The 24,458-nt window shown below is 37.7% G+C and overlaps 1 protein-coding gene across 5 annotated transcripts in view; it reads left to right on the top strand.

Annotated features, from left to right (window-relative positions):
• The window catches only part of LOC126330470 (serine-arginine protein 55-like), a 36,756-nt gene extending 12,911 nt beyond the window's left edge, over positions 1 to 23,845 (top strand). For 3 of the 5 annotated variants that reach the window (XM_049996392.1, XM_049996380.1, XM_049996363.1), the window contains exons 4-11: positions 6,203 to 6,289; positions 8,110 to 8,136; positions 9,641 to 9,710; positions 11,757 to 11,830; positions 16,630 to 16,818; positions 22,686 to 22,802; positions 22,981 to 23,106; positions 23,212 to 23,845. In XM_049996392.1, coding sequence (XP_049852349.1) covers positions 6,203 to 6,289; positions 8,110 to 8,136; positions 9,641 to 9,710; positions 11,757 to 11,830; positions 16,630 to 16,818; positions 22,686 to 22,802; positions 22,981 to 23,106; positions 23,212 to 23,308 — 787 coding nt within the window. In that variant the 3' untranslated portion in view covers positions 23,309 to 23,845. The remainder of the gene's footprint in view (positions 1 to 6,202; positions 6,290 to 8,109; positions 8,137 to 9,640; positions 9,711 to 11,756; positions 11,831 to 16,629; positions 16,819 to 22,685; positions 22,803 to 22,980; positions 23,107 to 23,211) is intronic. The other 2 variants (XM_049996417.1, XM_049996427.1) reach the window with 1 other exon arrangement.
• The last annotated feature ends 613 nt before the right edge of the window (positions 23,846 to 24,458 follow it).

Consider the following 24,458-nt stretch of genomic DNA (forward strand, 5'->3'; position numbering starts at 1 on the left):
TGTTATTTCATAACTGAGGAATAAACTGGGCGAGTACATGAGCTAATTGTACATTTCAGGCAGCTGTCCACCTGCATTAGCCTAGTCTTGGTAGTAATAAAACTGCTGAGTTTGGTCCGGTAATTGTAGTTGCCACTCTTGAAGTCATCATTCACCTGAACCTCAACCTGTTAGTGCCATTACCTCCATGGGAAAAAGATGCTTTTGTGGATTTTATTGAAAGCTGGAATCTTCATAGGCTTTGGGGTATTGATTTTTTTTTATTCCAAGGCAGGAAAAAAGTGGCCATGCATGATTGACATGAAAACTGAAATTTTCTGTGGCCTGATGTGAAGGCTGAAAGAGTAGGGGAGAGTTAAATATCTTGAAAACACATTGTACGAAAAAAAGTTTCATATGAAAAGTTACTTTCAAAGGGACATCTGTCTGTGCTAAACTTGTTAATGTCCTAACTCCCCATTTTCAAATGGGAACCCATTTCTGATTGCATATTCAGATTCTTTTCCAAAAAGTGCCTGGGTTTATTTAAAGCATTTTTTTCCATTTGTGTTTCATGCTGCAGTAACAAATGTGAGAGTTACGTTGGTTGGACAGAACACTCCGAAATTTGTCACCATGATGGTGAGGTTTAAGGGAGTCACCAAAATAGAGCATTTGGATGGTGTGGGGACCCACTGAAATCGACGCCAAAGGGAACCATATTTTTAAATATGTAATGTAAAAAGTTTTATTATTGTGCAATTAAATTTAGAAAAATAAATTTTTAACAAGAATGATTAGAACAAAAAGGTTTATTGAAAATGGTGATATAGAAGCAAATAAGTCTGTTCTTAACTGGAAAAATTGAATTGTTATCACAGTCCCATCTACCCTGAATGGAAGAAAAATGTTAAATGCGAGGTATTTTTAGGTGTGGAATCAGAATCTGCAATAAAGAAGTCAATTCAGATTTAAAAATAAATGGTTGACCCCTGTGAGAGGGTTAGACCGTCAGTTTTAACAAAGTTAGCAAATATTAAGTCATCATCTGGAAACTTTATGATCTGATGTGTATTTTTTAAAATATTTAATTGTTCCATGTTAAAAATGCGCGCAAACACACCGTATTGTGTGCAGGTGATGGTACACAGTCGTATTTGCCATGTCAAAGCGCTTAACGTTAAGATTGTCTTCAATGTAGCAAATAATTTTGAGCTTATGTTGAAGTTTAGGCTTTCTGTATATGATTGTAACAACTTCATGAACTTTCACAGTGAATAAAAACAATATGATCAGTTTGTGTGCTAAGACCTGAAGGCAAATTTTTTTGTGATATCAAATTGTGACCCATGCACATAAATATGCTTGTTCAACTTACTGATCAGTAACTATGAGGTACCTTTCAGCAAAAAAGAACTGATTGTGAATTAAGTTTCATTTAGCTCATTTGAAAGTGTTATGACTTCGGTCATAACTGGGTTTCAGTTTTAATATTTATTCCTTAAAAGCACACATTTTCTAAAAGGGTTTGTCAAAACTGAATTTCAGTAATGTGGATCCTGTGGTGGTTTCATTATGACCAGTGACAATATTCATTTAAAATGGGAATTTGGTAAAAGTGGGTACATTAATATGGCATTTTACTGTAGTCACTTAATTTGAAGTCATTTAAGTGACTTACATGGAAAATCTCCCAGCTTTTTTTCCCATTGATTTTGTTCAGCATAAGTCTTTGCTACCCTTATCGTTGAGAGCTTTGTCCGCTTGTTGCCAGTGAAATTAATATTAGTCCAAACTCTCAATTTTTCTTTTCCATCTTCATTTTTATTTATTTTTGCACCGTGTTCAGAAATACAATAGTACTTCCTAGTCCCTCCCAGAAATTGGGCCTTTGTCATAAATTTCTACATAAAATAAATTTCTTTGCGTTTGCAGTAAACTGTGTTGTGTTCATTTTGACTTTGCTTTTAACATGTTTCAAAATTATTAAGTTCGACCAATACAGTTTCATACATGAATGATTTATTCACAATATGGGAACTATTCAGTTACAAAAGGTAGTGCACAATGGATTCAGATAATTTCAAAAGTACCATAGTATAAGTTTACACTCATCTCTTGTAACAAAAATTTCTTATATTACTACAAAGAGAAATGGATCCTCAAATGTATGAATACAGAAGCTGTTGTTTATTTTTCTTCTCTTCCTTTTTGTCTTTATAAAGTACATTGATTCACTTGGAAATATACACATGTGCAACAGAGCTATTATGTAACAGTTGTAAAATGGTTCGACAAGTCTGTACTGTTGTCAGTAGAGTTGCAGCAGGGGTTGAAAATGATTATTCTTGCTGCTGCAGGCTGCTGGATTCAATGTGATATTTCTTAATGCTCGAAGCATAGTGTCAATTGAAATTTCTCCTGTCAAGTGTAGTGTACTGAGCAGATGGTGTGATGCTGGTGTAGGCAATTTTTCAAAGCTCATAAAAGTGCTCATACACTGTCTCTCATCAATTGGGACCTCGTGGAAAGCGTGCAGCAATGCATTTCGGATTAGTCCACAGTCGCGGATCTCGGCAGCCATTTCCTGTAGATTTCATGGTCCTTCGATAAAATAATTCACGAAGCATGTGCTGTTCAAGAAAGTGTGTGCCATGTGGGTGCTGAAAACCATGACAATGAATTGCTTAGAAGCAACATTGACATTTCTGCAACAGTATCACTATGACAGTAATGGGTACCTCACTGGAACACGAAATGGACTGCTTAAAAGCCACATAGACATTTCTGCAAAACATCCAACAGGATTGTCATGGGTGATACGAGTTGCTCACTTTATTAAATAACCAAGCAGCAGTCAGTGCATTGGCATCACAGCGGATCTCTGGTAAAGACAAATTTCAAACACTGTCACTGCAGAAAATGACTTGTATCAATGTTGTGGGCCGGAAATGACATTTTGCTCATAGACCTGGCAAGAGATGAAACTACAAACACTGATGATTACTGTGAAACACTGAATAAATTGTGATGGGCTGTTTATAGCAAGAGGTGTGGGATGCTTGGTGCAGGTGTTGTGCTGATTGATGCTAGCGTTCGTCCACATACACCTTGGTGCACAAAAACTGTTTTAAAGGTGTTTGACAGGGAGCTGTTTGATAATCTACAATGGTGTGTCCCAGAGGTATCCATCTTTTTTTAGAAGTTGATAAATTGCTGCGATGAAGATCTGAAGACTACATACACATGCTGCTTTCATCCTCAAGCAGCAGACGTTTGTCAGGGAATACTAATAATTGATCACAATAATTATAATAATCTTGATTATTCCCCTGTAGGAGAGTGGAAACCCAGTCACCATTTCACTTTTCTTTCCTTCCTTTTCACCTCAAAATGCTGTGTGTTTTATCTTCCTTTCATCTGTCCTTTTTTCCCGTATTGTTTCTTTCATTGAGATATGTTAAACATGTTTTTTTAACTGTTCTCTTAGAAATTTTCTGTTGCAGTTGTTGTTGTTTCTTTTAGCCAGTTTAATTTGCTTGCATTAATGATGTTAAAAATTGTGTTGGAGAGTTCTCATCATTCCTACATAGCTACATACTATAGGCATCTTTTCTTAAATTTACCGGCGATGTTGTTTGTGTGTTGGTATTGCTGCTTTGTGGGTTGTATGGCCCATGTTCCATCATGGACAACAGTGCCATAGATTTTTCTGAAAATTTTGCATTCTTATGAGAATTTGTTGTCCATCAAAAAACTGTGGTTTCTGCTGCGCAACAGGTAAAACAATAGTGTTGTAGTGCTGCAGTTTTGCATTACAGGATTGTAATTCCATGTCAGTTCATGCAGCTTTTGCAGTTTGAATATTCTTTTTGTGTTGGAGATTTTCATTCCTGAGAGTTGAATGGCTTCTCCTAAGTACTGAAAATGTGTGGCCTTTTGAGATTTTCCGTACTGTTTTCAGTGATGTTTTCCAGTTGATTTGGTTTCCATATACTGAGTTATTTTCATAGGATATTTGGAACCCAGTTTTAGAGATTTCATATGCATTTCAGTGACTTTTTCTTTTTCAATCTAGATACGTTTGACATAATTTTCTCATTCACTGATTATTTTTCGGGTACAGTGTTGAACTTCAGTGCTGATAAACCGTCCCCTTGTCACTCCAGTGTGAATTTTGAATGAGTTTGAGATTTATCCCATTAATGTCATTCTTGAGATGATTTCAGTTGAAAGTTCCATGGGTGATCGTGTTGTTCTTTCTGTCAACTCCTAATTCTTCTAGACTATTAAAATAACCTTTTTTGTCTTCCATAAATGTGACGGTAGTGTTCTGGCATTGTCTGATGGGTAGCATGGTTTTTGGTTCCAGATCTGTTCAATACAGGATCTTCTCTCCTGAATTGTCCCTGGTACTGGCCAGTCTGTAGGTTGGCTCTCTGTTGAGCATGAAACATTAGAGAGGAGTTACTGGAAGAAGTGATAGCACACTGTAATTGTTCGGGCATATTTTGTATTCATTCTTGGGGAGTGGCTGTATTGAGATCTTCCATTCTTTTGGGTTTTTCTGTTTTCCAAGTGTCTGGTATTATTATGCGGCACTTTGGTGTTATGTTTTTGTCATAATTCTGCAATAATTCCATCTTCGCCAGGTGCTCGGTTATTTTTTAATGTTTGATTATTTTCACTATTTCTTTATGAGAAGGTGAAAACGAAATCGAACAAGCGACCAGGGTGGATGAGGCAGTTTGTTTGTAATAGAGTAGTGGACCAGGAAAAATAGTCAGGTGGTGCCAGACAAAAAGTTCAAAGCCAGTATACTTATCATGAATAGTAGGAGTAGGGCAGCACTAGGTGACCTAAGCTTTTGAATTAAAGATGTTGGTTCATGTTTGTGGTCACCTGAATAATTCCAAACACAAGGTACAAAAACATTTCCAAAATGCCACAATGCCAACTCTAGTCTAACTACACCCTCCACAAAATGAGATTGAAACACTTTATTGGGCATTCTACACTTGGATCATTTCAAAAGAGGCAAAATCAAAACTCTGATCACACAACAAGCTTCCAGTCAGCTACAATCCAGTTTGTTTTTGCACTATTAAAAATGGTCAGTTGTGTGCTGCTGTAAACAGTGGTGTTTTAGAGATACCTGGCTCCAGATGTTCATTGTACGTAGTTCCTTTTGCAGTGCTATATTGGAAACCACTTGAAATGGGCCAGCAGTTCTTGTTGGGTTTGAAACTTATTGTCATTGACAAATCGTGTCACTCATCTGACACCTGATGGCTCTTTTCTGCCATTGTCATTTCCTCATCTCAGGCTACCCTATACTACGTTGCAAGGAATTATGTCTGCAGTGGAGGTCACAAGATCATTTGGGTCAATTTAAAATGCTCCAAAGTGGTTGGTGTGCTCTTTTAAATTGGGTGTGCTCATGCATTATGCCCAGCATATTTTTTTTAAAGGGAAGCCAGAATTGGATCTTAATAACTTTGAATACTAATAACTGTAAAACACTAGACTGTCATAAAGCCAAATAATGCCAAAGGGATCAGAATGATGTTGACTGTGATGTACTGTCACTTGTCAGTCTGGTACCTTACACAGAATGTCGCCATGAAGAGAATACTTGCAACTATTGTTTGCATCATAATAGCTAGCTTGAAATTCATCTGCAATATGTGATGCAAATCATTCATATCAGAAAAATAAACTACCATTGTATGCATGAAATGCTGAGAAAATGATATTAACAAGATCATGTTAGGAAGAAAGTTTTCCAACCATGATTGTAAGAAATTGTGAATTAACTACCAGAGAAGTTTCTGTTTAGGCCATTGTGGTTTTCATACTTCTAGTCAATACGTGAATTTTCAGTTTTATTGCAAATATTTTAAATGATTACTACCTGTGTATTGAAGGACTAGTGCTTTTGCTGATTCGTGAAGCACAGATTAGGGTGTCTGCACTGTGGGAGGCAGGGAAGGTGGGGCTTGAATCCTCCCCCTCCCTCAGTCCTCACCCAGTGGCTGTTTGTGGTAGCCAGGCTTGCTTCCTTGCATTTCACAGTTCACACATTACTTGAATCTCTATTTATTCAAATTGTATGTAAGATACTTGGAAAATTGCTTGATTTGTCTTCCTCCAAACTGTGCACTTTTGTGTGTTAGCACTTCTGGATCTTGCTTCTACTTATGACTTTGTTTCCTTTTATCAGGGTTATTGTTGAACATGCAAGGGGTATTGCACGACGAGAACGCAGCTATATGGGAGTTGGGCCTAGAAGATCATCGTGGATGGATAGGTGAGTAGTTTTATTTGAAATTTTGTTACATAATGTATATAACATGTGTAACTTTCTAAATATTCATCATTTGGAGTACACTAGGCATAACAGGTTGCAAAGAAATTAGTTTGCTTTTGGAGGTGAGAAACTGGATGACACATTTGTAGTATTGAAAGAAGATTATATTCTTCAATGGATTATTCTAGGCAGTTTGAGAATTTATGTATAATATTGTTTTTTTTATGCAGGGGACAGTAAATGGGACAGTGCATAGATTGTCACGGCATTGGTGTGTCATGTGCAGTGCTTATATTGTGTCTGTGCCAGAATAACTGGTCCAATGACGCAATTTTAATTCAATGTTTGTGTAAAACAGATTTTTCTATCATAATTCACACACATCATTGATATTAAAGTATTTTATATGTTTCTAGTTTCTGAAGGAAAAAGTGGCAGTGAAGTTTATGGAATGAGTTTCCAATCTGGCAGAAAAATGTCTTGTGTAGTGGATTGTAGACAAAATGAGTTTTGCGACAGTTAAATAAATTTTGCAATGAATGTGGCATTTCATTTATGAAATCTATGGAAATGATGTGCGCGGTGTTTGTGAAAAAATAATTCCATGTGTGTTTCTTGGCATTTTAGTAAGTTATGTAAATGTTTATATTCATTCCATGATTGATACCCAATGCTGTGGAATGTCAGGTATGTTGTGTTGTTTTGTCTTGTAATTGTTAGTCTAGTATGTAACCTTACAAGCATGTTACAGTGTCACTCTGTGAAAATGATGAGATTATTATTTTTAAAATTAAAATGTCCACATTGTTTGTTGTTTATATGGGGTCTTTCAAATGTCATGATTTGACGATATAAAGTGAACAGCAGGTACAATAACATTTCTTAACTTTTAAAATTTGATAAACAGGAAGCAAAAGCCATTTTGAAAATAAAATTTAGAATAAATTCTAATTCTTGAACTACAAATCACACAAATTAGTACAGAAAGTCGCTTTCCTCCTTTGCCTCTGTAAATTTGTATGTGCATGCATTTCAGTGTATTATAAAGCCTGTGTGAATGTATGTATGCACATTTTACACACAGCTCATATTTTGTGCTGGAGGCAACTTGTACACAAGCTGTGACTTTTAAGTGTGTTATAAATTTAGAACACTTCATATGCATTTCTGTTGTTTATACATAAAGAAATATAGGGAAGGTAATTTGTCCCTGTGTTTATGGTCCAATATTAGATGTTTGCTCTCGTGGGGCTGGGAATTGTTGGGAGTGTAACTACATAATAAAAAGGAAAAACCTTGACTCAGGTGTGTATGTAATGTAATTTGCTAACTTTGCTTGCTGTGTGAGCCTTATAGCTCAGTATTGTAAAATAAATACTTGCATTCAAATGGCCATAGTATTTTAGTGTATCTTTTGATCAAATAGCAAAAATTGCATTTAAGTGTGTTAATAAAAACATATAGTATACATTGCTCATAGGTACTTCAGCATCTTTCAATGTGTAACTGCTTTCCAGTGCACCTTGTCACCTTGTCTTTCAGATACATGGTGAAGTCATTCAGAGCAAATAAGCCATATGTCTGCAACTTGATTGCTATGTATAATTGGTAGAAGGCATTTTGGAGTCTTTCACACACGTTTCACTGCCATTTTTTACTATCTACTAAAATGTCATTTGGTGAATGAGTGATGTGATCATTCATTTTGTTTCTGAATGGAAGTGCACATTGTTATATAAATAAAAAGTGCAGTAAACTTAAAAGATGCATAAAATTTTTTGTTTGTGAAATGACGAACCTGACAACTTCATTTGTTTCAGGGATATGGATGTCCGAATGTATGACAGGTATGTTTTGATGCAGTTTATTGTAGATATAGTGCTAACAAATGGGCATCTTTGTGTAACTGCCATTGGGTACTGGTGTAGGTTTTCTGTTAGTGGGTGTAGAGAGGTGTTTCAGGTGATAGTCATAATGTAGGTCATATTACTTCGTAATGGATGTTCTTTCTGTGATGCAGACTCAGAATTCACATCACTGGGCTGCTCTTGATTATAAATTCTTAAAATTAAATTCCAAGTGGGATGTTTTTAAATGTGCACCCACATTCATTGAAATTGTTCCATTATGAGTAAGAGGATTTCCAGTTTGTATGAAAATATCTCTCTCTCTCTCTCTCTCTCTCTCTCTCTCTCTCTCTCTCTCTCTCTCTCTCTCTCGTTTTGACACTAGTATAGGAGTAGTTCTGGATATTAACTAGCGCAAAGTTTTAGCAGGGAGAAAGGGTTCTTGACTTTAACGTCTGCATTACCAGATATTTTGTACTGCCCAGTAGGAATGTTCACAATATTCAAAACTCTTGCTGAAAGAGACTTGAATTATATAATATTGGCGCAAACATTGCATTGGGTGGTGTGCACAAACTGATGTACTGGTACCATCACGTAACTAACTGGAAAGATAAATTAAATTTTCTTTAGTTTGAATTAAATAATTTGTGCTGTGAATATGTGCATACATTACATTCAATCTCGGATTGTTATAAATTTGGAACTTGTGTGCATTCTCAACAGCATGCACATACAAATTCTTTTATAGAACATAAGAATTTGTAGTGGTTTTTCAAATTGCTTTGCGGTAGATCTAGTCTGAACTCTTGTAATTTGTGTAGGAAGTTTAGCAATAAAACATAAAAACCTCAAGACTTGCTTGAGTTATGGATTGCTGCACACACATAACCATAGGGTGTGTGGGTTAGCATAATTTTTCAATGTCTCCTGTGTAATGTAAAATAATTACATCTATGAAAGAGTGGTAGTTCATAAATTTATGCCCCTGAAGAAAGTATTTTGTTTTAAGAGGCAGATAAGTCAAGAAATTGTTTTTCTCTCCTACTTCGCTCCTTATTATAATGATTAGATTGAGAGTAAATTGCACAGGTACAGTAAGAGAAATTTGTGTGTGATGTACATGTGTAGTACTAAATCAGTCGGTGCTGTTGTATAGAAAGTTCATAAATTTTACTGTAAAAAATCTCCAAATTAGAACTATTGTTAACACTGAAAAGCCAAATTACATTAAAATGGTGGAATCATGTGTGGTTGGCAGAAATACTATTTGTTGGGACATTAACATTGCATTTTGTCTGTATAGCTTTTCTACATATATCTTGGAGCAATTATAAAGCAAGATTAACTGCTGTTCAGTCAGAATAGCATTTTGTCCATGAACAACATGGTTATTACGACTAAAAGCCCTCAGCTGCAGATGACTTTTGCCTTTCCCATTTCTGGAAATAGTACTCAACCATAGTTTCTGGGTAAGTGCTATTGTGCTGTTTTGATGTTTTAGGTATGGACCACCAACAAGAACGGAATATCGAGTAATAGTAGAAAATCTCTCCAGTCGTGTCAGCTGGCAGGTGAGACTGAGTTAATTTGCCGTTTCATGGTTTAAGATTGTGATATTTAGGATAATTTCATTTGGAAACACTACTCAGATGTATGTTTTCATTGGAATTTCATGTAATCTTTTTTAAAAATGTGACTGTTCACGCCTAATGTTTGTCCATTTTGTTGTTAATATTTTGGTATCTAATGACAGAGCAAGTTGAAAAAGAGAAAGAAATGCATGTTGAAATTGCTAACTTTAAAGTTGTCATTGTTCCTGAATTACAACTTTTGCCTGTGCTAGTTTTTATTGCTGTAGAAGATAAACTTGTAGAAATTTTTCACTATGTAAATGTTTATAGAGAGTTGATCATATGTTGAAAATATTAGAAGTCTTTTTAATGCTTGATACTTGAAAAGCAGAAATGTGAACTTGCTCTGGTTATTAGTTAAATTCTTGTAGGGGATTACTTTATTAATTGTAATTTCAATGTTTTAAAATGTCTAAAAATGATCGCTGTTTTTTCCAAAGAGTCATGCCCTCTTCGCCATGGAGGGACTGTCCGTGCTCGAGCCATAGGTCCTATTGACTGATGTGACTGATAGTTGAGGGTGTTTGAGCACCCTTGTGCTTTATGATGGCCAACCGATGAGATCTAGGGCAGGCAAGGCGTCGCTTGAACATTTCGCTTGGGGGCCAAGGCTGGACATTGAGATTCAAATGATTACTGCCAACCTCCCGCCCGCTCCGTTCTGGCAAATGGGCATCTCTTCCCTCTCTGACTCCGTGGTCCGTAATGCGTGAGGTGCCTTGATCAGATGATGGGTCACCCACATGGCAAATCCTAAAGAGCTCACAAGGGCTTAAGGTAAATGGACTGACAAAATATTGTACTCTGGTACATGCATTTACAGCTTCCTACAGCTGATGCTCTCTATGAAAAAGTAAAATATTTATAGAAGACGAGAATGTGTTAAAAGTTAAGCTAAGGACAGTTCCTGCTTTTTTTGTTGAAGCTGCAGGTACTATGAGGGAAAGGTGTTATGTGCTTGAAATTAGCTTACATTGTAATTAATAAAGTAGTTTTGTTGTTTTTAGTTAAAGTACTGTTTAACAATAAAGATGACTTACTCGCAAATGTTACTTTGTATAAAAATGAAATGAAGTTTTCCGCAAGTCTTCACTGTGACTGAAATATAAAAGTATCACCAAGTTGTAGACTGCAGTCTATAGAAGATAACTAACAGCTGTATAGAACATGACCTGCAGCTTGTATTGTTCATATAGATCATCAAGAAATTAATACATTTCACATGAACAAGTTGAAATTAGCACACAGTTTTCAAGAGTTGCTAGACAAGACGGAAGCATGAAGACCTCACACACACAGCCCTCCAGAAGGCTGCAAAAGACCTGGAAATTAAATCGTGTAATTGTCAGGATCTATCCACCTGGGAGTTTTGGTGTTGTCAGCAAAAAGTATGATATACAATGCTGGAAGCATTCTAGTCGAAGTCTTGGAATTAGATTTGAGCAAACTACCAACTGTGCGCGAAGTGGGCATGATGCAGAAACATAATGAAGAGTTGATAGATCTTCAGTGCGATTTATAACATATGAATATGAGAAATAACAAATATGAACATCGATGTATTGACTGTCTCATGGTTTATCCTGTTAAATGTTGGCTGCTTGAGGACATCAGTTTGGTACTTCCAAGAGTTAAAAGTACAGTGGATCCGAAGAGATGCCTTGAAAACTGATTTTACTATGTGATGAAGATGCTTGGACAGAAATTTCATGTCATTTAATTGTATTGGTGGCAAGATGACTCCTGAAGATAAGATTGTGTTTGAGTATTTCTAATGATAAAAAATATTACAAGGATTAAGTGTAGGCATAGGGCTGGTAACTAATTTCAAGCACAGCTATTGTGGTTATGTATAAATTTTTTGCTAGATGTGTATTTGTGTTGTTGAACAGTTCACTTAATTAATGAGTTTAATTGTTTAGTGAATGTATGACAATACATACAAACATAAATTATTTTATTTTTAATGCTGTGTATCTGTCGTAGGATTTGAAGGATTTCATGCGCCAAGCTGGTGAAGTTACATATGCTGATGCTCATAAACAACGCAGGAATGAAGGGTGAGTTAATTTCAGATTCACTTCAGTTCTTAGTGCACATAAATATTTGTTTCAAAACTTGACCACATGGAGATTTATATTGATGTCAAATATTACAAATAACTTCTCAGATGACTTGTAACTAAATATTAAAACCAGAGGGAAATGGTTATTTAAATTTGATACCATTTATGATAGGACAAGAAAGAGGGAAGTTGGAGCTCCTTTCTCTTCACTTCCCCCTTTTGTTTATTCCATGTTATGGATACTATTTTGTTTCAAGTACTCAGTTAGGAACTCAAATAATTGGGTACTTCCTAACTTCCCTTCACCAAGCATCTTGTCGGTTTCGATATATATAAACAAAGGTGATGTAACTTTCCAAACGAAAGTGTTGGCATGTTGACACACACACACACACACACACACACACACACACACACACACACACACACACACACACACACACACTCACACTTGTAAAGGCAAAGAGTTTGGGCAGAGATTTCAGTTGAGGCGGAAGTACAGAGGCAAAGATGTTGTTGAATGACAAGTGAGGTATGAGTGTTGGCAACTTTAATTTAACAGAGGTTGAGGCCTGGTGGGTAACGGGAAGAGAGGATATACTAAAGGTAAAGTTCCCATATCTTGAGTTCTGACAGGTTGGTGTTAGTGGGAAGTATCCAGATAACCAGGACAGTGTAACACTGTGCCAAGATGTGCTGGCCGTGCACCAAGGCATGTTTAGCCACAGGGTGATCCTCATTACCAACAAACACTGTCTGCCTGTGTCCATTCATGCAAATGGACAGTTTGCTGGTCATTCCCACATAGAAAGCTTCACAGTGTAGGCATGTCAGTTGGTAAATCACGTGGGTGCTTTCACATGTGGCTTTGCCTTTGATTGTGTAAACCTTCTGGGTTACAGGAGTGGAGTAGGTAGTGGGGCGAGAGTGTACGGGACAGGACAGGCTTTACACTGGGGGCGGTTAAAAGGGTAGGAGCTTGGGGATATCATAGGGATGAACCATGAGGTTACGAAGGTTAGGTGGACGTTGGAAAGTCACTCTTGGTGGAGTGGGGAGGATTTCATGAAGGATGGATCTCATTTCAGGGCAGGATTTGAGGAAGTCATATCCCTGCTGGAGAGCCACATTCAGTCTGATCCAGTCTTGGAAAGTATCCTGTCACAAGTGGGGCACTTTTGGGGTTCTTCTGTGGGAGGTTCTGGGTTTGAGGGGATGAGGAAGTGGCTCTGGTAATTTGTTTCTGTTCGAGCTCAGGAGGATAGTTGCAGGATGCGAAAGCTGTTTTCAGGTTGTTGGTGTAATGGTCCATGGATTCAGGACTGGAGCAGAGCAGATTTGTTTGCCACAAAGACCTAGGCTGTAGGGAAGGGACCGCTTGATATGGAATGGGTGGCAGCTGTCATAATGGAGGTACTGTTGCTGTTGGTGGGTTTGATGTGGACGGATGTGTGAAGCTGGCCATTGGACAGATGGAGGTCAACATCAAGGAAAGTGGCATGGGATTTGGAGTAGGACCAGGTGAATCTGATGGAGCCAAAGGAGTTGAGGTTGGAGAGGAAATTCTGGAGTTCTTGACTGTGAGTCCAGATCATGAAGATGTCATCAATAAATCTGTACCAAACTTTGGGTTGGCAGGCCTGGGTAACCAAGAAGGTTTCCTCTAAGTGACCCATAAATAGGTTGGCGTACGAGGGGGGCCCATCCTGGTACCCATGGCTGTTCCATTTGTTGGTATGTCTGTCCTTTGAAAGTGAAGAAGTCAGGATGAAGCTGGCTAAGGTAATTAGGAAAGAGGTTTTAGGTAGGGTGGCAGGTGATAGGCGTGAAAGGAAGTGCTCCATCGCAGCGAGGCCCTGGACGTGTGGAATATTTGTGTATAAGGAAGTGGCATCAGTGGTTACAAGGATGGTTTCCGGGGTAACAGATTGGGTAAGGACTCCAGACGTTCGAGAAAGTTGTTGGTGTCTTTGATGAAGGATGGGAGACTGCATGTAATAGGTTGAAGGTGTTGATCTACTTAGGCAGAGATACGTTCTGTGGGGGCTTGGTAACCAGCTACAATTGGGCGGCCGTGATGATTGGGTTTGTGAATTTTAGGAAGTAGGTAGAAGGTAGGGGTGTGGAGGCGTCGCTGGGGTCAGGAGGTTGATAGTCGAGTGAAAGGTTTTGTAGGGGGCCTAAGGTTCTGAGGATTCCTTGAAGCTCCGCCTGTTCATCAGGAATGGGATTACCTTGGCAAACTTTGTATGTAGCGTTGTCTGAAAGCTGACACAGTCCCTCAGCTACACACTCCCGACGATAAAGTACCATGGTCGTGGAACCCTTGTTCGCCGGAAGAATGACGATGGATCGGTCAGCCTTCAGATCACGGATAGCCTGGGCTTCAGCAGTTGTGATGTTGGGAGTAGGATTAAGGTTTTTAAGAAGGATTGAGAGGCAAGGCTGGAAGTGAGAGATTCCTGGAAGGTTTGGAGAGGGTGATTTTGAGGAAGAGGTGGGTCTCACTGTGACAGAGGACGGAACTGTTCCAGGCAGAAGGATAGTGTCTTGAGTAGTTGGATAATTAGGAGTAGGATTAGGATTATTTCTCTTTGTGGCAGTGATATTTCCAGCAGGGTGTATGAGTGTAGGATAGTAAATCTTTGACAAGGGCTGTATGGTTGAACCTGAGAGTAGGGCTGAAGGTGAGGCCTTTGGATAGGACAGAGGTTTCGGATTGGGCGAGAGGTTTGGAGGAAAGGTTAACTACTGAATTAGGGTGTTGTGGTTGCAGATTGCGTTGATTAGAATTTTGATGTTTTGGGCGTAGTGGAGGTGGAGTGGGAGATTAAGTAAATGGGAGATACTGGGTCTATGTGCAATGAGAGAAGGTTGAGGTTTGCTGGAAAGGTTGTGGAGGGTGAGTTGCCTTTCCAGAGGTGGGAAACCAGGAGATTGGATAGTTTTTTGAGGTGGAGGGTGGCATGCTGTTCTAATTTGCGGTTGGCCTGTTGGAGGAGCTCTGAACAGCCTGTTTGGATATGGGGGAGGAAAGATTGGGGACTTTTATTAAGGATAGGAGTTGACGGGTGTGTTCATTGGCTGAGTTGATGTGTAGGTGGAAGATTAGGCGGGTGAGGGCTATGGATTGTTCTGTTTGGAACAGGTATAGGGACTGATGGAAAGAAGGGTTACAGTCAGAGATGGGAACTTTTAAGTGTGATGCCTCTGGGGGTAATGTCAAATGTCAGACAAGCCTGAGTAAATAAAATATGGGAGCGTAATCTGGCTAGGGGTTGAAGGCATGTTTGTGGAGGGAATGTAAATAAACTTAATGGGGTCGTTGTGGGGGATGTTGTGAGGGTGACATGGTATTAGGTGGAAAGTGTAACATGAGGCTGAAATGAAAATATATGGGGAGAGATAAAGATGAACTAGAAAGCAACTGTAGATCTGGTGTGAAAAAAGTCGAAAAAGTGTTGGTTAAAGCTGAGCTTTGTTTATCCTGGGGTGAACTTGGGTTGGTAAACAATGTGCACAAAGGTTGGGTGGTTGTGTTGCCGCCAAAACACGTTAAAGGGTGGAGAAATTTGCGAAAATTTCGAAAAAGACAGTGTGTAAATGTATTAAAAGGAGTGGTTTTGTGGTGGCAGATTATGAAAATGAGGCTAACAATTGTCTGGCAAAGAAATAATGACGTTAAAACCTGTGGGAGGCGGCTAAAAATGATCAGTGATGTGGGAAAAATGAAAATGGAAATAATGCGAAAGTTGTTAGAACTAGCTGAAATGGTTGTTTAATAGGTGAAAGGAACTGTTTGTGAACTGGAAACGGTGGATTTTATAGCAGCGGTAGTGTTGAAAGCGGGAAAAAATTTTTTGGTTATGGTTTGGAAGTGGGTTACGTATTATTGAGTATATATATATATATATATATATATATATATATATATATATGTATATATATATATATATATATATGTATATATATATATATGCGGAATAAAATTGTATGGTAGATTATGGTAAAAAGGAGAAGGTGAATACGAAGTGAAACTACTTGCAAAAACAGAAAGAGAAAGTAAGATAACAGAAAAGATTTCGAAATGCAACAGTGACAATTACAAACGTAATTGTATATATATGACTGAAAATCATGTTGCTGAAGTCTGCTTAAAGATTTCATGGTCTCACTGTGGGTCCAAAACAGTGCTAGAATTGCCCAGTAGTAAATATTTTGTATACTTTGGTTTGTGTGATTATGTATATCAATATTGTTGCCTACAGAATTCATACACACATTGCAAAATACATTAGTTTTCCTTACTCAACAATGAAAGTATTGTAGATTCAGTGTTAGATGTAAAAGGTCGTGGTTACAATTGTAGGATTTTTTCCATTGTGTTTTGTGTTAAAGGGTATGGTTAGTTTCTGTTTATAAAAGGTAACATACCTTCTGTATGTCACATTGTTTCCTTTGAAAATTGACAAGAACGCAAATTGTAAAGTTTAGGTCAATGTACCAAACTATTCCCCAAAATTTTGTCTCTGACTGGGAGACAAAATGTGGAGGAATAGTTTTATATGTCAGTGGCACAGCCCGTGAATTTTCAGTGAAAGAAGACAAATGCTTGCACAAAAGCTAAGCACTTCAGTATAGAAGCACACATCAATTATGACAGTTGTATTATGCATACAGTTAACATGTTCTATTAAATCAAATTTGATCTGTATTTAGGTAACAAAATTAATGAAATATGTCTGTAGAGAAGCTGACTGAAAGTTTATGTACTAATTTCTTAATTCTTTGCAGTGTGGTAGAATTTGCCACACGGTCCGATATGAAGAATGCTATTGAAAAGCTGGATGATACAGAGTTAAATGGCCGAAGAATTCGGCTGATTGAAGCAACACGTCGTCGGCGACGTTCCCGTTCATCCAGTTCGAGATCCCGATCTCGCTCATACTCCAGATCCCGCCGCCGTAGCAGATCACGATCAAGGTAATTATGCATGCTTTACTATTCAGCTTGTTCGACATCTGCGTGCGTGCAGGCGTGTGTATTCTGCAAGTTTGGATTGTGCACACCCAGTTTCGTTGAGAACTGGGTTCAGATGAATAAAGGGATTTATATTTTAATCTGTTATGAAAAAAGTGTTTTCATTTGGAGGTTTTGTTTCGTGAAGTTGATCCCATTAATAACTTTCATTTTTGTCATGTGAAATAAATTGTAACTGTTGCTCTAAAAAGTCAGTAAATATTGACATGTAGTTAAAATTTAAAGAATATCTTGCTTAACTATTATCAAATTCAGTGTCATAATTCTATCTTGAGTAACAATACAATATTAGCATTGTGTGTGATGAATGTTAATACAGTAAGCCCTCTACCATGTGGCGTATGTATTACCTGACCTACTTATCATAATACAGTGGAACCTCTTTAACATTCCTCCATATAATGTTTTCCCTCTGTTACGTACGGGGTGGTTTTTTCCTCCCCTCCCCTGTCCTGACTAAAAGCCTGTATAAACAATGTTAAATTTTCCTCTTTACTCTGTTTCCTTTATATTACAATTGGGCCTGAATCACCTCGAACAGACAATACTCTGCCAACCTCAAAAAGCAATTGCACAGCAGCCACTCTGCTTTTCGTTGCACATTGCTTGTTTACTTATTTTGAAATATGTGAAGCGACTACTCCTAGTCCATCATGGATTTAGATTATGATCCTCACAATACCAGAAGAGACCTGCAATCCCTGTGTCAATGTGTCAGTTTTGTTTTCACAGAATACGGGTGGAGGCTGCCGCCCTGTGAGTGGGATTCGGGGCTTGTTTCTTCGCACTACTTCTCTAAGCTTGTGTGGTGAAAATACCGATAAGTTTATGCTTGCAGCTTGCTGCCACTGTATAGCATCCACACTCAGCACTATAGTTATTGGAAAGTAAAGGTCAAATTTTTGGACTGCGCCGAAATTCTTCCCCCTACATTTGAAGTATGTTATTTCTGGTTCTACTTCTATGCTAAATGCCTTGTCAATTCTACCTGCAATGTTGCTGAGCATGGGTTGGATGTCTATGAAAGCCTGTGAAAGATAGAAGTTAATAATCCGCAGGTTTTATCATTGAATTGTACAGGAAAACAAAGAACATCAACAAATGTATTAAAACATCCGCACACATTCATTTCACTGGTGGCAAGATGCTACTATATTCAACAGAACCCTCATTTGTTGAAAGTTTAAATACAGCGAAACGAAGAAAACAAAGGCCAATTTGGAAAAAAGCTGTTTGTTATTGCAAAAGAAAGTATCAGTCAAAAAGTTCCAGTTTTGTAAGTTATTTCAAAGAACTAAGGCATTTGTCCCCACATTTATAGTGACAAACTTTTCAATTTGTGTGTCTAATCATTTATAAACAAAACATTGAAGATTTGAATTTCACATAAATGGAATGATCAGAGGTTCAGTTGTTGGTACAGCAGGTAGTAGACTTATTTATTGGTAGAATACTGGATAGATGCAATACAAAGGAGATTGCTAATAAATCACTTATGTGGCCAGTTTTAGAATATTGCTGAAGTGTGTAGGATCCGTACCAGATAGGACTAACTGGGGATATTGAGCGTATACAGAGAAGGGCAGCACAAATGGTCACAGGTTTGTTTAATCTATGTGAGATTCTCAGAGATACTGAAGGAACTTACTGGAAGACTCTTGTAGATAGTTGTAAACTATCTTGAGAAAGTCTATTAACAAAGTTTCAAGAACCAGCTTCAAATGGTCACTCCAGGAATGTTCTAAAATTTCTTATGTATCACTCAAATAGGGATTGTGAGGATAACATTAGAATAATTACTTCATGCACAGAGGCATTCAATCGTGCTTCCTGCTCTTTCTATGTGCATGGAACAGGATGAAACTGTAAAAACTGGTACAATGGGACATATTCCCTGTCATGCACTGCACGGTGGTTTGCAGAGGACAGATGTAGATGTCTGGCTTTTTTTAATCCCGCTTGGTCTTCTGCCATATTAGGCCGAGGGTAGTGTGTCCCTTATATACCAGAGTGTTTATGTCTGGGACTCCTGGGAAATTCGGAAAAAACCTGGAAATATTTTCATCCAGGAGAAATCTGTAAAAAAAACCTGGGAATTCATCATTGTTTTAGTTTTGTCACATTTGTGTAATTTTCACTAGTAGGTACCTGTACTCTAACAAAGAATTTTACTTTAGCTCAGTACTGCAGAGTAATACTGCAGGAAAAAAAACTAGATTTGCAAAGAAAATGCACCATTTACAATGAAAAAGCACAGTGCACACAAATGTCTGCTGACAGTAAAATGTTGTAGACTGTGCAGTACTTTGTAATAGCTGACTGCTTTTGATGAGGGGCTAATGAGATTTTGGGCCTCATTTCTGTGTGATGTCACAACTTTTACATTTCTAACAGGTCATGGGAAATTATTGTGAATGGTGGTTTGAAAAGCATTGCTCAGAATTAACTCCCTTTTATGCAAGATGAATTCTGTTACATGTGAGAATGTGGGATCAATTTCTTAAATCACAAGGTGTTACTCTGATTCAAATCATAACACTGAGGACCAACTACTTGGAAAATTTTTGAGCCCACAAGACCAACCATTTATGCCCTTATTTAAAATTTTACCGGTATATTTGTGTTAGATATACCTTAGAGTAACACACTAAAAAAGATCAATCTTCAAATGTAGTTTTCCACATGTGGTTGTTTTTTCATAGATTGCAAATTCTGCAGTAACAATGGCAAAAAGTATATCTTTAAAGTGCGAACAAAGTCCTCAAGCAAATTCACATGCAATAGGCTTTTCTAATGAAAAGTCGAAGTGTTCGATGGAACACAAATTCAGCCAGGTAACCCTACATATGTTCAGTGCAGTTAAATTTATGATTCTGCTTGTCAGAAATATTCAGATGCTTTAATTTAAGCTGTGCTCTTGGAATCCTGCCAAACCACACCCTTTGAAAGAAGTGGCCAAAAATGATGCCCAATAATATAGGTGAAAGCTTAGGTTTTCTTGTAGCTAGACGGTATGTATATTAATTTAAACCATTTAAATTTTCGTATTTGTGTGCGCATGCTACTCAGTGTTGGTATTGGCTGACTACAGGATGTGTTTTAAGCTCTGAATATCTGCTGTCCTGTACTTACGTAATATGAAAACATACAGTGTAAATGTTACCACGTGTGTAAGATCTTTCCAAATGTGTTATTTTTTTCTGGTTTTTGTTTCCTAAAGTGCAGCCAAGGTATTTCAGTGTGTGAAACCTTCACCATTCAAAGGTTTGATAAGTTTTACAGCTCCAAGGGAGAGTATATTGTCACTTAATGTGGAAAAAAATTTTCTTTCGCCACGGGTTCAGTGTATTTTCTACGGTGGACACCCTGGTACATGGTTGGGAAAAATTACGAAAGGACTAAAGTTTGCTGCTCACAACAAATACTAGAAATCAGGACAAACAGATAACCTGAAAATAAAAGAAAGTAATAACTTTCTACTTGTCATGTGCACCCATAAGAAAAACACTGCAAGAATTTATCATGCATTAGAAGTAAATAAAGAAAATTAATATAATTTTCTGGAACTAAGAAAATAAATATAATTTTCTGGAACTAGAGTGCAAAGTTTTCTCAATATTGTAGGAATATGTCTGTTCCTTAAAATCACACACAAACCTTTTCATAGCAATGAGAATTTCTTTGATCAGTTTAATGTGTTTTTATAAAGTGTAATGATAAAGTCTGTTTGTAACTACTTGCTGAGACAAATAAAAACTTATAAATTATATCAAGAATGTTATAAAGTACTCTCTTCAAATATTGTGATAATGAAGTTAAACTTCACCTGTGTGCAGTGCCAGGTACTAACAGATCAGTTTCTATTAGCTGCTGCAGCTTCAAAATCATGTGGAATCTTTCCAAATAGATGGTCAGTGTACAAACAATTAAAGGCATCCCACCCCCTCCCCAAAAAGTGGTTTAAAGGCCAAATTCATAACTAAAGCAAAAGATAGTTAAAACACAATGACATCTCCTTACATTGTAATTTTGAGTCCAGATGATGTGCATGAAAAATGTTAAACTGCCACAATGATGAAATTTTATGAAAAAATACATTTGTTTCCATTTTTTTCAGGACTTAAGGTTGTAGATACTTCATTGTATTTTTGAAAAGCGGTTATGATAAATGCAGTTGGACATCTTTTTTAGTTTTTATGCAAGATATTTGCAGTTTCTAGTGCATTAAAAACCTTGTTTAATTATCTATACTTAGTTTCACAACTGACATTTGGATGGTAAATATCCGTGCAGTGGTCGTTAAAAATTACATCCTACATTTAGTTTTTGGGTACTTTCATACAGGTCTTAATAGACAGGCCCCACTCATACCACCCTGATTTCAAGGACCCAGGTGGGAAAAACCTCAGTAGATAAGACGTGAAAAATGCACCACATTGTAATTGTAAAGCATCTCAAAGAATTTATATTCCTGCACCAGAAGCGCCAAGTATTGTCACCAGAGTGCAGCATGGCAGCATGAAGTGAAAATGGACTCTACAGCAGCACACGCAAGCAGTGGTGTGGTTTTGCAGAAACAAAATAGCCATTCACTGTGCAAAGAAATCGTGTGTATGAATGTGATACACCTGATGTGAAAACAATTAAGGAATGGTATAGGAAGTTTCTGGGAACAAGAAGTGTTCTGAAAGATTCTGGCGGGGCACATTACGGAGTTTCAGAAGAGACAGTGGAGAACACGTTTCTCAGAATCCCACGTAAGTCAGTTGATCAAGCGTCTAGCTAGCCAACTTGATACACCTCGATCAACATTGCATCATGTATTTCACCATAGTCCTCATATGTATGCTTCCAAAGTGCGCTTTCTGCAACATCTGACGCCGAATGACAAACCGCGCTGACATTTTGCTGTGGATATGCTGCAGTGTATTGATATAGATGCCAGCTTCCTGGAAAGATGTTTATTTTCAGATGAGGCACTCATCTATTGGAAAGGGTTAATAGGTTGGGTCAGTGTATCTAAAAATTTGGAGCAGTTTGTGTACCCTCAGATACAACCCAACATCATTTTTCAACAAGATGGAACTCCACTGCATTGGTTAAGGGCTGTTCACAAGTTCATGTATAGGAAATCTCCCAGTCATTGGATCGGGCATGGAGGACCCATTGCCTGGCTATCACGTTCACCCAACATTACGCCGCTTGATTTCTTTATGTGGGGGGGGGGGGGGGGGGGAGATTTGTGAAGGACTGTGAGAGTGAGACCAAAGTGAAACGATATTCCTATGTTGAGACACCGTATCAGTAATGCGATTGCAACAGAAACAGAGGAAATGTTACAAAGAACTTGGCAAGAAATTGAATATAGACTCAATATTCTTCGTACTTCAGAAGATTCACATTTGATGATAAAATAATTTCTTTGAGATGCTTTACAATGTTTTTCATTGTCTCTACTGTGATATTTTTTCCCTGGGTCAGAAATCAGGGAGGTCTGAGTGGGACACCCTGTAGTTTTGGGTAATTATGTGGCCACATATGAAGGAAACATGTGAGAAATGATAGATATTTGCCATTTTCTAGTTATCTATTAATTGAAAATTAGCAACATAATTTTTGGCTTTATGAAATGAAAAAACATCTCACTAAATTTCGTCAGTTAAAACTAATATTAGGCATGAAGTGATTTCCTGTTGTAGCCCAGTTGCAATCTCCTCAGGTTCCTTACCTCAAAGACTTGGAGCTACGATTTGGGCTCTGGGCTAACATACTTGCACCATTTTTAAGCAGCTGATTTATTCTCTTTACAGGTCTCGCAGCCGAAGTACACGTTCGAGAAGCCGCAGAAGCAGCCGATCTAAATCCAAATCACGTGGCCGTTCAAAGACTCCATCTCGCTCCAAGTCACGATCACGATCAAAGTCAAAGTGAGTTAGAATTCTTCTGTGTTTAATAGCTAATTAGATGTTTATCTTGGGGCTTAATGTTGGGTTTAGGGCACTTTGTCTTCTCCATATTACACCAAAATTATGAGGCTGTGTGGAGTTCCGCATTGTTGATGATTTTCAGTGAGTCCAGCTAGTTATTGTATTTTGGTGATTCCAGGTCTCCAGGCCGCTCCAAATCGAAATCAAAGTCCAGATCTCACTCTCGTTCTCGATCACCATCTGAATCAAAGAACAGATCGAAGTCTCGTTCACGATCAGAATCAAAGGCACAGTCTGAACCCAAGTAAGGATTTAAGGATACATTTTTCCAGTATAATTTGTATTCACTATATTCATATATTTTGCTATTCCTTCAGACCACATAATTGTTGAGGATTTGTTGTTACAGGGATAGGTCCCGATCTCGATCTGCAAGCAACCGTGATGATAAATCAAAATCGAGGAGTATGTCGAAGTCACCCAAAAAAGATGAAAAGACACCATGAAAACATATTTGTAATATTACACCATGAAAACATGTTTGTAATGTTACTATCACACTTCATTTAAGGTTTAGCCTAAGAATGTTGTCATTCTCATCAAAACATTTTTTAAGTTCGTGTAAGTTTATTGTAGGTAAAATAGGTACATTTTACATGTAATTTGTGTAGCTTAAGTGTACATGGAAGTGACAGCTATGTGAGAACTATTTCAGCTTTTTCAGCCTGTTGTCATTTAGTATGACTCACCCAATTAAGATTATTTTCACTGTGGAACATGGTTTTGACTGCTCGCAGAAGGTATAAGGATGCAGCTTACAGTGCATATACTGACTAAGGGCATTCTGGTTAAAGAATGCCACTATTGCGAGAATAAATATGATTAAATGTTAGTACAAAATGAATGTTGACATGAGACAAGGAAGAGATCGTGAAAAGTGATTCCTCCGTTCAGTTTTGTTTTCTGCTCCTACTGCATGTCACCATTGAACTAAACTTGTAATTGTCATACTATCAATAAAGTATATTGTACTTTCAAGGAAACATTTGTTTAATTTCCATTTCCCTAAAAATATATGAAGTTGATTGAACTCTTGTGTGTCCCGTCAGTGGTCTAAATTTGAAAATGTTCTGCCAAGAGAGGTTTTCATTGTGGCTAACTGATAGTACTGTGTGTGTGTGTGTGTGTGTGTGTGTGTGTGTGTGTGTGTGTGTGTGTGTGTGTGTGTGTGTGTGTGTGTGTGTGTTGATGAAATTGTTGAGGTTGCAGCCAGTAGGTTAAGGCTGTTGACTGACAAATCCTGAAACTACACTGAAAGAGTGTTTGCTGTTGAGATTTGAGAAAACAGTTAAGGTTAAAATTAACCAGTCAACCAACTATATTTGTGATAATCTGAGGGCAACAGAATAACCCTTGGGACAATATAGTGTTTTCATTATTTCATGAAAGGGGGTGGCAATTCCCTCTCTTTGCATCAGTGGAGTGTCCTGTCCAACATTAGGTTGTTTAGTGTGTGAAAGTTGAAATATTTTCCTGTAAGATACTGCAGCATGGATTTTTGTGACAGTGATGGTATTCAGTACTAAATCAAATTCTTTGCAAATTTAATTAAATTAAGGTACTTCCACCTTAGCCCATTTCTTCCCAGTGTTGCGT

The sequence above is a fragment of the Schistocerca gregaria genome, chromosome 1 (genome assembly GCF_023897955.1).
Source record: "Schistocerca gregaria isolate iqSchGreg1 chromosome 1, iqSchGreg1.2, whole genome shotgun sequence".
NCBI classification, from domain to species: Eukaryota; Metazoa; Arthropoda; class Insecta; order Orthoptera; family Acrididae; genus Schistocerca; species Schistocerca gregaria.